This window comes from Balaenoptera borealis (genome assembly GCF_965194805.1).
Source record: "Balaenoptera borealis genome assembly, chromosome: 20".
Classification (NCBI taxonomy): Eukaryota; Metazoa; Chordata; class Mammalia; order Artiodactyla; family Balaenopteridae; genus Balaenoptera; species Balaenoptera borealis.
Genome location: NC_138879.1, coordinates 24,411,387 through 24,423,814, shown reverse-complemented (window position 1 = coordinate 24,423,814; position 12,428 = coordinate 24,411,387). Strand labels below are relative to the sequence as shown.

General features: G+C 39.1%; 1 protein-coding gene across 4 annotated transcripts in view; it reads left to right on the top strand.

Moving 5' to 3' along the window:
• Positions 1-12,428, top strand: part of KAT7 (lysine acetyltransferase 7) — a 31,518-nt gene that overhangs the window by 15,181 nt on the left and 3,909 nt on the right. For 2 of the 4 annotated variants that reach the window (XM_082373157.1, XM_082373159.1), the window contains 7 exons: positions 379-468; positions 1,877-1,975; positions 4,549-4,659; positions 6,276-6,467; positions 8,893-8,982; positions 9,214-9,354; positions 10,454-10,547. In XM_082373157.1, coding sequence (XP_082229283.1) covers positions 379-468; positions 1,877-1,975; positions 4,549-4,659; positions 6,276-6,467; positions 8,893-8,982; positions 9,214-9,354; positions 10,454-10,547 — 817 coding nt within the window. The remainder of the gene's footprint in view (positions 1-378; positions 469-1,876; positions 1,976-4,548; positions 4,660-6,275; positions 6,468-8,892; positions 8,983-9,213; positions 9,355-10,453; positions 10,548-12,428) is intronic. The other 2 variants (XM_082373158.1, XM_082373160.1) reach the window with 1 other exon arrangement.

Below are 12,428 nucleotides of genomic sequence, written 5' to 3'. Positions count from 1 at the left end.
AAGTTTCTCTGTAGACTTGATCCCAAGTATCTAACCTTTTCTTTGTACTTCTTTACTCTGTTCTTACACTTCCTCACACATACTGTTGCACAATGGAAAGAGTACAGAGGCTCAGAGTCATCAGACTTACTTAAAATCTTAGCTTTACCACCACCTAGCTGTAATTATTTCACTTCTCTGATTCTCGGATAATGGCTGAGAAAACAGAATGTGAAGCTTGCCTTATCTATTTCTTATAGAGATTGTGATAATAAATGTGAAGACCCTTTGAAAGTAAAAGTACAGTGTAAATTCAAGGGATTACTGTTGTATTCTTGCACTTTAAGTAAACATAGTCTTAGAGGCAGGTGGATTGATTGACGTTGTTGATGGTTGCAGGTGAGAGCACAGAGCCGGGATAAGCAGATAGAAGAAAGGATGCTGTCCCACAGGCAAGATGACAACAACAGGCATGCAACCAGGCACCAGGTACGGGCCTTGTTAAAGCTCTGGCCATTTACAGTTTGAGAGCCAAGTCTTGGATCTCCTCTGCCCTGTAATGGTCTTTAGGTATATCCATGCCTCGTTTTCTATGCTGTGTCTGGATAACGGGTCTTCCGGTCATAAACTTAGAATCGTACTTTTTCCAAATAGTGAATTTTCAAGAAAAAAACTTCTACCTCATAAAAGAAGGAATCATGCTACCTAGAATAATAATAATAATGGTAATAATAATATTAGTAATAATAGGTAATCTTGATTATTTGAAAGATTATACTTGCTGCTCTATTTCCTTATTTGCATCCACTTTCTAACCCATCATAATTTACTTTCAGGCCCCTCTGCTCTGGTGGTATGTTTCCAATGTCACCAGTGACTTCCTTAGCATTTGACGCTTGTTGTTTATGTCAGTTTTCTTCTACTTCTCTTTTCTGTTGGATTCCAAGATGGTGCTTCGCTCTAATCTTTCTGCCTCTCTGAACATTCATGCCCATTGATTACATTTAATTTCTTGTTCCCCGCTGAATGCCTTTGGTCTTTCTCTTGCTGTTTTTCTCCCTAGAACTCTATACTTATACCAAGAAGAGATTGTGTTTCTCCTTCAAGGCCTTGTGCAACTCTTAGCTGTTGTAGGAATTCTTCCCAAATCTTCTACCATTAATGAATTTCTTCCGCATGTATTCCTATCTGCAGTGTTCTCAGATTGTTAGTTTAGCCTTTGGCACATATTATATACCCATAGCTCATCATATGGATGTCTGTTTCTGTGGTTAGATTATAAGTGGATAGCAGAGGAGGCATGGTGATGAGGGAGAAGTTTGACTTTGGAGCCAAACAGATCTGGATTTGAATACGGCGATTGTGTTACTCTAGCTGTGTGGTCTTGGGCAGGTCAGCTAACCTCCCTAAACTTTATTTCCTTGAATAATACCTACCTGGCAGTGTAGTCAGCTAAATTATGCATGTAAAGTACCTGTTCCCAGTGCTTGGCAGGTGAAAGCACTCTACACTTGTCTTCATTGTCTATCTTGGATTCTAAATCAGTTTTTAAATTTTTATTCATTTTCGTATCAGTACTTGGAAAACTGTAAGCATTCAATAAAATGCCTATTGAATTGAAATGATCTTTTATTCCTGTTGCTTCCATCCTTAGTTTATATTCTGTTTGGATTAATATTAAAATATTATACATTTCCTGAGCTCGTATTAACTGATAGGGTAGTGTTCTAGGTGATGAGGGAACCCCATTTGGAGTTTTAAAATTACCGCAGTATTCACAGGGTGCCCGTAACGCATCTGGCGTCCCCGCCCCGTCTTTGGTGTATGTTACTTTCATTTAGAAACTTAATTACATAATGAGTTTTCTAGCTAACCTCAATTTTCTCCTTCTTTTTAGGCACCAACAGAGAGGCAGTTGCGATATAAGGAAAAGGTTGCTGAACTCAGGAAGAAAAGAAATTCTGGGCTGAGCAAAGAACAGAAAGAGAAATATATGGTGAGAAAAAGTTAAATATTTAATTACCATGAACTCTTGCTATCACATTTGATTCTTTTTGGTTACTGAGATTCTGCTTTTCACATTTGCCATTTGGTGTGCTCTGTAAGTAACAGGACTCTTCGCTGGCAGTTAGAATTCACTATATATACTTCCCCAATACGAGTGGAACTGGGAGTCCTCGAAAAACAAAATACTGTTAGAATTTAGATGAAAAAAAATTGAATCCTTTTAGTTTGTAAACCTCACTTTAGGTTTAAAGGGTTAAATTTACCCGCTCGAACAAATTTCATGATGTTGGAGATGTCTGTGTAAGGAAGAATATTCAAGCTAAGCAGTAGTGCATTTCCTTTAATGGAAGAATAGAATACCTACATGATAAAAGGTATTAATTGGGTGATACATTGTATAATAGGTCTTTTTGTAGTATTTTAATTTATTTTTCTAGTTTTAAAAGTAGTGCACGTTTGTAATAAAAAATATAGAACAATTAAGGAAAGTATTCAGAAATAAACACTAATCCTATTACGTAAAAATAACCACAGCTAGCATTTTGGGATATAACTTTCTAGCTTTTTACAATGCCTTATTTACATAGTTTGGATATTACTATAAGTACAGCTTTTAATTCTGTGTTTTCATTTACCTATCTTAAGCTGATTTCCCCATTTTATTAAAAATTCTTCCAAAAATTTTTTGCACAAAATATTAATTTTTAAGTAAAGATTTATTATAAATATCTTCATAGCGTTTACTTTGAAAATACCAACTATAGGAAAGAAAAATTAAAAAAAAAAATCACCCTCCCAGATATAAACCACTGTTAACGTTTTGGCATCTTCTTCTGATGTGTATTTTTATTTTTCCATGGAGTTGGACTCTTTGTTTCTTTAGTCATTAGAATAGATTATTAAAAGTATGGTTTGTGAATACTTAGCATGGCTTCATTAAGACAGAAATATGCCCAACTATGTATTTGCCTTTGGGGTAGTCATCACTGTCTTAAAAATGATACCCTTACGAGTAAATGGAGATGGTCCAGTTTGAGATGTGTGGAGGCTGTGGGGTGAGTTTGTAGCTAAACACCTGCTCCAGACTGTGCTGGGTTTGTAGAGAGAGGGAAGGCTCTAGAAGTGGGCTGTTGGGGGGAAGTTGTATGCTTCCCCTCTGTCTTGTTCAGTTTTTTTATCTACAAGTTGGGTAGAGGTGTAATAATACGATAATACCATTTATTGAGTTCTTATGTGCTAGGTAGGCACTGTGGTTATGTTGCTCCCATAATCTTTGTTACAAAGATGGATGGTATTTCACCTGTTTTATAGATGGGAAACTGAGATTTAGAGAGGTAATTTTCCCAGAATCATACAGGTAGAGAGAGTGTCTGAAGTAAAAGCTGAAATTTACCTTACATTTGCTTTCCACTAGTTTGGGCTAGGTTATTTGGACTGAACCTTCCTGGTAAAAATGCTGGATAGGATTTTTTAAAGCTTTTTAAAAAAAATTCATGAAACTAGAAGAAATAACTTATACTTAAAACCCAAGTATTAGATAACAGCCCAAATTTAAAAAGATATCCATCAGATGGGGCCAGATTAAGCGGAAGAAATTTTAATAGGGGTAAAGATGCTGGTGGGTGGTTTCTTCATATGATAATATATGAGCGAAGTCTACTGAGTTCTTCCTGGGATGAGCCATCTGCTCCTCTAAACAACCATTATCTTCTATTCTCTGGGTAGGAGGTGGAGTCTAGGACAGAGTGGGAAGGGCTAGAATCAAAGGTTAAAAGCCAAGTTTCCCGTGTGGAATTTCTTGTGAAAGGATATTTGTGTAGTGACTGCCATGGTAAGATTTGTTACTTATTTAAAACTGGATTATTTCTATGATTCTAATTTTCTCTGTCTGTTCTGTCCCTTGTTCTTGCTTAATATTGAGTAAAACATTTCTCAGAGGCCAGCCTTTTTTCCAGTGCACTTGAGCTGGAGTTCTAAAGTGGGAGCATTACGGTACCTTTGGTGGATCGTGTAGTGGTGGGTGCTGCAGCAGTTCAAGTGAAAGAGTTTGCAAAAGACTGCTTAGTCCAACTGCCCCTTCCTACCTGCAGATTTTATTCAGTCTAAAATCTTAGACTCGAAGGCTTAGAGATTCTAGTTTTTATTTGGTTTTGTTTTTAAATGGGGAGTATCCACCAAGGTTCCTTCCAGATCTCAGGATTCTAGGAATTGGTAGTGCCTTTGGGTTTGTTATATTTTATTTCTTTGTATTGTCACGCACGTTTTCAGAGAAAGAAATGGAAGCATAGAGTTCCAAAGAATGAAACTCACTTTTGGAGAGATTATAAGAGCATTTCCTTTCCAGGTTCACTAGGGTGGGTAGTGGGTGTCTTCTGGAATTAACCTGTCTGATAAATAGTTTATTTTGTACTCAATCCCTAGTGCCTAGTATAATGCCTAGGAAATAGTAGGCACTAAATAAATAGCTTACGGTTGTTCCTGGCCCTCTGGTTGGCATCCATTGAAATGCAATAGATTAAGTTCTGAGAAGCAGAGAGTATCACGCTCTGGTTATTTTCCTAGGAACACAGGCAGACCTATGGGAACACTCGGGAACCTCTTTTGGAAAACCTGACTAGCGAGTATGACTTGGATCTTTTCCGAAGAGCACAAGCCCGGGCTTCAGAGGATCTGGTGAGTAGTAAAACCTCCAAGCTGAGGACCACTTGGGAGGGACACTTGGAACTGCCAAGAAAAATGATGAGCAGTCAGTTTGATGGGGATTAAATATACCTTGCTGGTTGACTCTTTCCCCTTCCCCCAGCCATCCTTATTTGAGAATTTCTTCCTTCCCATTCATATTTAAAATTAATTACCCCTCCTCCCTTCCCTTGTCCCTTAAAGTTTTTCCTCCCCACCTCAACTCCTGGAAGGACCTGTTTGGTGTAGGTGGTTAGCTGGGTAAAACAACAGGTATCCCTTTGTGTCAGGTGGGTCATTTGCAATTCCGAGAACCTGTAGACTGGGAGATAACCCCTCTCTGTTGTCCTCTTAACCGAAACAGGAACTCCCCTTTGCAGGGTTGCCTCAGCCCTTCATTACAGCTATAAAAGAATAAAAAGAATGGTGAAAAGGAATAATGGACACAGTTGTTGTCAGATATTTTAGAATTATTCTTTGACACAGCCTAGTTTCATGTATTAAGATGGTTTCCTCTTCTGATTTTTATTTATAGTTACCATTTAGTTTTGATTCCCTAGGCAGAATTTTCAACAATTTTGCTTTAAGAAAATTGTGATTGAGGGGTCTTCCCTGGTGGTCTAGTGGTTAAGACTCTGTGCTTCCATTGCAGGGGGCATGGGTTTGATCCCTAGTCTGGGAACTAAGATTCCTCATGATGCACGGTGCGGCCAAAAAAAAGAAAATTGTGATTGAGTTTACCTCGGATTTAATGAATTAAATGTCTTCAAGGAAATTTAGCTTGTAAAGTGAATTTCATCTTCCTCTTTAAAAAAATTATATTGAATACTTTATTTAAAAATTCTCGAATAGACTTGTTGGAAGTTATGTGGGAGGCAGGGTTTGATAGCTGCCCTTGGCTAGGCTGGGTTGCTGCTGCTGGTTTTCTCTATCCTACCCTGGAACAGAGCATTTCCTAGGCCAGCTTTTCACAACTCTTTACCTGGTTATTCAGAATTATTTCTGTAGCCAACTCATAGCCGCTGAGTGGGGACAGGCATCCAAAAATATCTTCTACTTTCTAGCTTTAGATTCCAGAATTAAAGCATCATCCCTCTTTCAAAAATATTTTTTAAAGGACCTAAGTTGAGAAGATGGCTGCCATGGGTGTATGTCATGCAGATCCTCGCAGCTTTATAAAAGCTGCAGATATGTAAAGCATAGTCTAGAGAATCTTTTGTTTAGTTTTAGAATGTTTCGTAAAGGTGTAGGGAGTATTTGTGATAGATTGCCTTTTATAATTCAGTTTGGTTCTGGCTGGTAAAAATAAAACTTTACCGAGGACTTGTTCTGATGTTCAGGAGATGAGGCCCAAAGTGTGGTAGGGAGCAGAGAAAAGCCACTACTGAGATCTGTGCTCTGGGCAGTGCAGATAGTACATTTTCTATAAGCTTCGTGGTTCTGGTTATCTGTGCTCCTGTCGTTCTCTTCAGTGCAAGTTTCTCATGAGATAGAAGCCAAATGTCATATTTTTTTTTCTCATAACCTAGCATGGTGGCGTGCACACAGCTTAAAACTACAGAAATGATCAATTCTAATCCTCCTTGGACTTAATTTCTTGTCTACAATAGGAGAAGTTAAGGCTGCAAGGCCAAATCACAGAGGGGAGCAACATGATTAAAACAATTGCTTTTGGTCGCTATGAGCTTGATACGTGGTACCATTCTCCCTATCCTGAGGAATATGCACGACTGGGACGTCTTTACATGTGTGAATTCTGTTTAAAATACATGAAGAGCCAAACAATACTCCGCCGACACATGGTAAGTTGTTTGGGGGTCCATGACCATGGTGGTGATAAGCTATGGGATCTCTAGATTTAGACATCTATCTAAGCACCTCTAAGTGGTCCACAGAAATGGGAGGAAGGCACAGGAAATTGAAAGCCACATTTCAGAGTCGGGATATACAGCCTGTGGCAAGCCTGGGTGGCCCTTAACCACATCCTGTCATACTCATCTCCCTGTCTTTTTTCTTGCTGCCTGCTCTCGTCTGTTTCTCCCTTGGGATATGAATTACCTCTGCCCACAGCTTTTCTGTGTCTCAACTAGATGAAAATAAATGGACTTCATTAGATAGACCTTCATTAGGCAGAACTGGGACGCGACTAACCTTTTGTATCCCTAGCAGCTAGCGTGGGCAGTTAATGCCCCATAAATGTGTGTTAAATGAACACTTGCTTAAGAAAGACAAATTACGAAATTAACAGAATGGGTCCTTAGGTCAGCCTCTCCCTTGAGTTGCTTAGTGTTTTCTGGTTTCTGAATGGTCTTATTCCTGTGAAAATAGGAATAAACACTTGAATCTGATTTTATTGTTGACAAATGTGCTCACTAGGTATTTTGCAGTTTTAAGCCATTTTTCTTTCCCTAGTTATGGAATGAAAAGTCTTGTCTTAAAGGGAATTTCTGCCATGGAGCAGGGTTGGGGAAGGGTCAGAGGTGGAGATTAGTCTGTCAGGCGGGGAAACCTATCTTTTTGCTTATTTCCATAGTCACAATGTAACTGTGGCTCTTAGGCCTTTTAGGGTGTCTCTTTTCCCTTCCCCTTCCGTCTTTATTTCCCAGGATTTCCACATGCTGAGAATCTATAACCCAGACTTCCTATGATTTCTGTCATAACACTCTTCTCCCCAGTTTGGTGATAACTGCTTTTTTGTGTTCCCAGCTCTGGAGTATGTAGTGGCCCAGAACTGCCACTGCTAATTAAGCCCTTTAGACTCCAGCCCCCTAGACGGGGTGGGGAAGGATGTGGGGAGGGGGGAGGGGGAGGGAGGGCAGGTGGGGGATGAGTGAGGACTGGACTCCATGATTGAAGACCATGGAGATAACCTAATTTAGGGTTTGCTATGTGAAAGACTGGTATTTTTATTGATATGAACTGCTTAACTATATATGCCCTTTTTCTTTTTGTTTCTGTTTATTTAGTGGCACTAACCAAGGAAGTAGCTAAAAGGCAAGAAATAGTAGTAGGGGGAGAAAACAAAGGGCCTAGATAAATCTGAGGATCAAGTAAACATTCTGAATATTTGAGGTTCTCTACTGTATTATATGAGTTATAAAAATTGAATTTCAGGAAATAAAAACCTATTTTAATTCACACCTCTGAAGATTCCTATTGCTTTAGGCATCATCACAGAAATGGGCTTTCTTTGGCCATTTGGCCAACAGTTTGGCTTCTGTTTCTGAACAGATAATTGTTGTTAGTTTGCTTATTGTTGGGAAAAGCCAACATGAGTAAAGGTGTGGAGATAGGAACAAACTACAGGTGGAGCTTTCTTGAAACAAGACCAGTTACTGAATATGTGGCCTTACATGTGACAAATTGGGGCATGATTCTTGAGTTGACCAAGAGTCACAATAAAATTTAATAAAAAAATATTCCATATACATATGCCTTTTAAGTGATATTTTAAAAAGTATTTTACATAAAACCTTTTAAAAATTCACCTATTTACAGCAGTGGCTTCCCGGCTGCATTAAATCTATTAGCAATTGAGGGTGAGGAAAGGAGTACCTTGTGCCCCCTTGTGGCCAGGTCAGTGTCCGTTGTCCTGTCTTCCTCCCCCCTCCGCTCCCCCTGCTTCCTGCTGCTCAACCAGGCTTCCTTGCCTTTTTTTTTTTTTTTTTTTTTTTTTAAGCCACAGAAGGACATGCTCCTATTTCATTATAGTATAACAAAGTGAACACTTGGAGAGGGGGGCATGGTTTTTATCACTGGGTCTGTTTTCTAATCTGAAAAAAAGAAGACCGTAATGGTTTAGGTGGTAATGAGAAGTTTCTGGTAAAGGTGAGAGTACCTTTACTTAGCAACTCTCAGCTGCTGGAAATAAGCTGATTAAGAATTTCCTGTTGGCACAAGGCATTTTATAATAAGCTAGGGTATTTTTTTTTATTTATCTTGCTTTTACGTGGTAGATGATTTTAATCTCCTGGGTTGGAACAGTGCCAGAATATAATCCAGAAAACCTGTTCCAAACTGCTATAAAAATACCATAAATATATTGCAGTGACTTTAGAAGCCTTTATTTGTTTCACTAAAAAGAAAATCTGTTTTGCTGTATGTTCTCAAGTTTGTCCAACTGTCCATCTCAGCTAACTAAATTTGACCTGTGATTCCTTTTCCCTTTTGAGCAGCAGTCTTACTGGGAAGGTTTGTTTCTCTGATGTGAGTTCCATTCTCTTGCAGGCTAAGTGTGTGTGGAAACACCCACCCGGAGATGAGATATATCGCAAAGGTTCAATCTCTGTGTTTGAAGTAGATGGCAAGAAAAACAAGGTAAACAGTGCTGACATCAGAAAAAGGGGTGATAGTGTTGTACATTCACAGGTTTCAGAAATTTGTTTTATCTCCATTTCACCTTGTAAAGAAGATAGAGCTCTTCTATTGGCCAAAATACACAATTTCTGCTTCATTAACAATAATGGTATGATCTTTAAATTTTAGGCCTTTATCTGATAAGTATAAGAATCACTGACCCACACATAAACGTTGTTTCTCTACTTCCAGATCTACTGCCAAAACCTGTGCCTGTTGGCCAAGCTTTTTCTGGACCACAAGACATTATATTATGATGTGGAGCCCTTCCTGTTCTATGTTATGACAGAAGCAGACAACACTGGTTGTCACCTGATTGGATATTTTTCCAAGGTCAGCAGGATCTGGAGATTAAGAAGCTGATGACCAGAGCAGGGTGATTGATGTTGGCGTATGGTGACTCAGATCACTGATGGAAAGAGGCAGTTCCCTGGGCAATGATGACAGCCCTTCTCTTAAAGGGGGGCGGGGCGGGGGGTGGAAATACACGTATCAAAGATTATTCAATGAAAGTGTGCAATTCTTTATTAAAAGCTTCTGATTTATTCATTTCTGGACTTGTGGATTGAAGCTGCCCATTAATTACTGGCCAGGGCCCTGCCTACTAACCCACAAGCCCACATCTTGTAGTCAAGCCAACCAACTCTCCTGGCTTTGCTCTCCTCTGTGTTATTAGCTTAAAACCAGGAATACGTTCCTTTTGCCTGGTTTTCTAGCTGGGCTCCTTCAGTTGATAATGCCACTGTGCCTTTAAAGACTCAAGGCCAGATTTTGCTTATGACTTTTTAATATAACAACTTTATTGAAATATAATTCCCCTACCATACAATTCACTCATTTAAAGTGTACGGTGTAGTGGTTTTTAGCATATTCACAGAGTTGTGCAACCACCTGGCAGTCACCACAATCAGTTTTTGTTACCCTAATAAGAAACCCCATACCCATAAGTAGTCACTCCTCATTTCCACTGATTCCCTCCCAACCCCACTGTCTCTATAAGTTTGCCTGTTCTGGGCATTTCACATAAATGGAATCAAGCAATATGTGATTTAATTGTGTTTTGACCCCTTTCCAGAATGGGGACTTACTGTTTGGATTCCCTCCCTTCTCCAGTAGGCAACAGTCTTTTGAAATACTGCTTTTAAAGAGGGCTGCTCTAGACTGACTCAGCGTTCTAAACCTTCTTGCCTTGCTCTGTGCCTGTAAGGAACCCATAGTCAGCCCCCTTAAGATGAGACTGGAAATCTTAGAGCTAGGGAAACCCTGGGATCATCATAAAGGGTGTGGATGTACCAGCTGTGAGCCTGACAGCCGCTCCTCAGGACTAGTTAGCATATATTTTGCAAGCAACCTTGTTTTGTATCTGTGGGACTGCTGACACCTTTGGTTCCAGATTCTCATGACCCGCTCATCTGTTTGCTCTTGATTTTAGGAAAAGAATTCATTCCTCAACTACAATGTATCCTGTATCCTTACCATGCCTCAGTACATGAGACAGGGCTATGGCAAGATGCTCATTGATTTCAGTAAGTGAAACAGGAAAGTCATAAGTTCCACAAGCAGGGACCATGTGAATATTGTTGTTTGTCTTTTTGTCCTGTGATCTGTCTATACAATTCCTGGCACGTAGTGGAATTACACTGGTATTAAGTGAATGAGTAAGTGGAAGAAATCTGAACATTGTCAGTTGGCCTGATACACATTGAACACTCAAATGAATACAGGACCCTGAGTTGGTACCTATCGGTGGGAGGTATAGAGGATAGTAAAGTAAGTTCTTTAGGATTATCCCAGTTTGAGACTTATGAACAGCACATACATGCATAAGGCTTCAAATTTGTTCTTGGGTGTTAGGAATTTTAGTTTTGTAAGCTTTTGTCTAGAGGCAGTCGTCTTATTAATCATGGATTCTGTATTTGGGAATTTGCGTACTCGTTAAAATTTATTCATAAGCCCAAAATCAACCAACATGCCCATGTCAGCCAAAAAAAAAAGTCACCATGCATTCCCAGATGAGGTTAAACAAGGTGCCTTGTTTCGGCTCTCTGTGTTTAAGCAAGTGTCCTTTTCATGGTCTATTAGTACCATGTCATTCATATTTTTGTGCCTTTTTTTTTAATCTTTATTTATGTGGCTGCACCAGGTCTTAGTTGTGTGGGATCTTCGTTGCCTCGTGCGAGATCTTCGTTGTGGTGTGCGGGACCTTTAGTTGCGGCATGCATGCGGGATCTAGTTCCCTGACCAGGAATCAAAACCTGGGCCCCCTGCATTGGGAGCGCGGAGTCTTAACCACTGGACCACCAGGGAAGTCCCCATATTTTTGTGCTTTCCGTTACTGATTTTCTTTTCCTTTTTTTTTTTGGCCGCACCGCACAGCTTGTGGGATCTTAGTTCCCCGATAAGGGATTGAACCTGGGCCCTTGGCAGTGAAAGCGTGGAGTCCCAACTACTGGACCGCCAGGGAATTCACTGTTGCTGATTTTAAATGGTCCCTAAGCGTAGTGCTGAAGTACTGTCTAGGAAGGCTGTGATGTGCCTTACAGAGAAAGTGTGTTTTATAGATAGGTTTTATTCAGGCATACATTATTGTGCTGTTGGCTGTTAGTTCACTGTTAATGAATCAACGATATGTATTAAATAGGTATTTTTAAACAAAAGCACATAAAACGAGGCTATGTATTGATTGGTTGACAAGAATGTGACCAGCAGCCCACAGGAACCTAACCCTGTATCTCCCCTAAGAGCAGTGGTTCAGTGTTCACTGTGACTTTGTAGAATATAACTACTGTAAATAATGAGATTCAGCCGTGTTTTATTCGATATTCACTGTAACATGACATATTTTAGTCAAATTAGAATTCTTAGAAACAGCTTTGTGATCCTTTTTTTTTTTAAGCCATCTGGTAAGAGATGAATCAGGAAATGGCATAATCCACTAAGGGTGTGAGGGGATTGTATATCTTTGAATAGGTAACACCTATTTTATAAACTTAACTTTGTGGAAATTTTCAAACATATACAAAAGTAGCATAATAGTATAATAAACTCCCCTGTAATGATTACCATTTTATGGCCAATCTTGTTTTACCTATAGTCCCACCCTCAACTATTTTGGCATCTCTAAAAGAATAAGGTCTGTTATACTTAAAAAATACCAAAAAACCAAAAAATTCCTTAATGTCATAAATTATACTATTCAAATTTTCCTTATTTTGTGATTTTGTTCTTTTAAAAAAAATTATTTTTACTCAAATCCAGATAGAACTGATATTGGGATTGATAGATGTAGCTTATAAATCACTTTTAGTCTAAAAGTTCCCACTCCATCTCTTTCTTTTTTTTCTTTGCTATTTATTTGTTGAAGAAAGCAGGTTAATTATCCAGTAGAGTTTCCCGGGGTATGAATC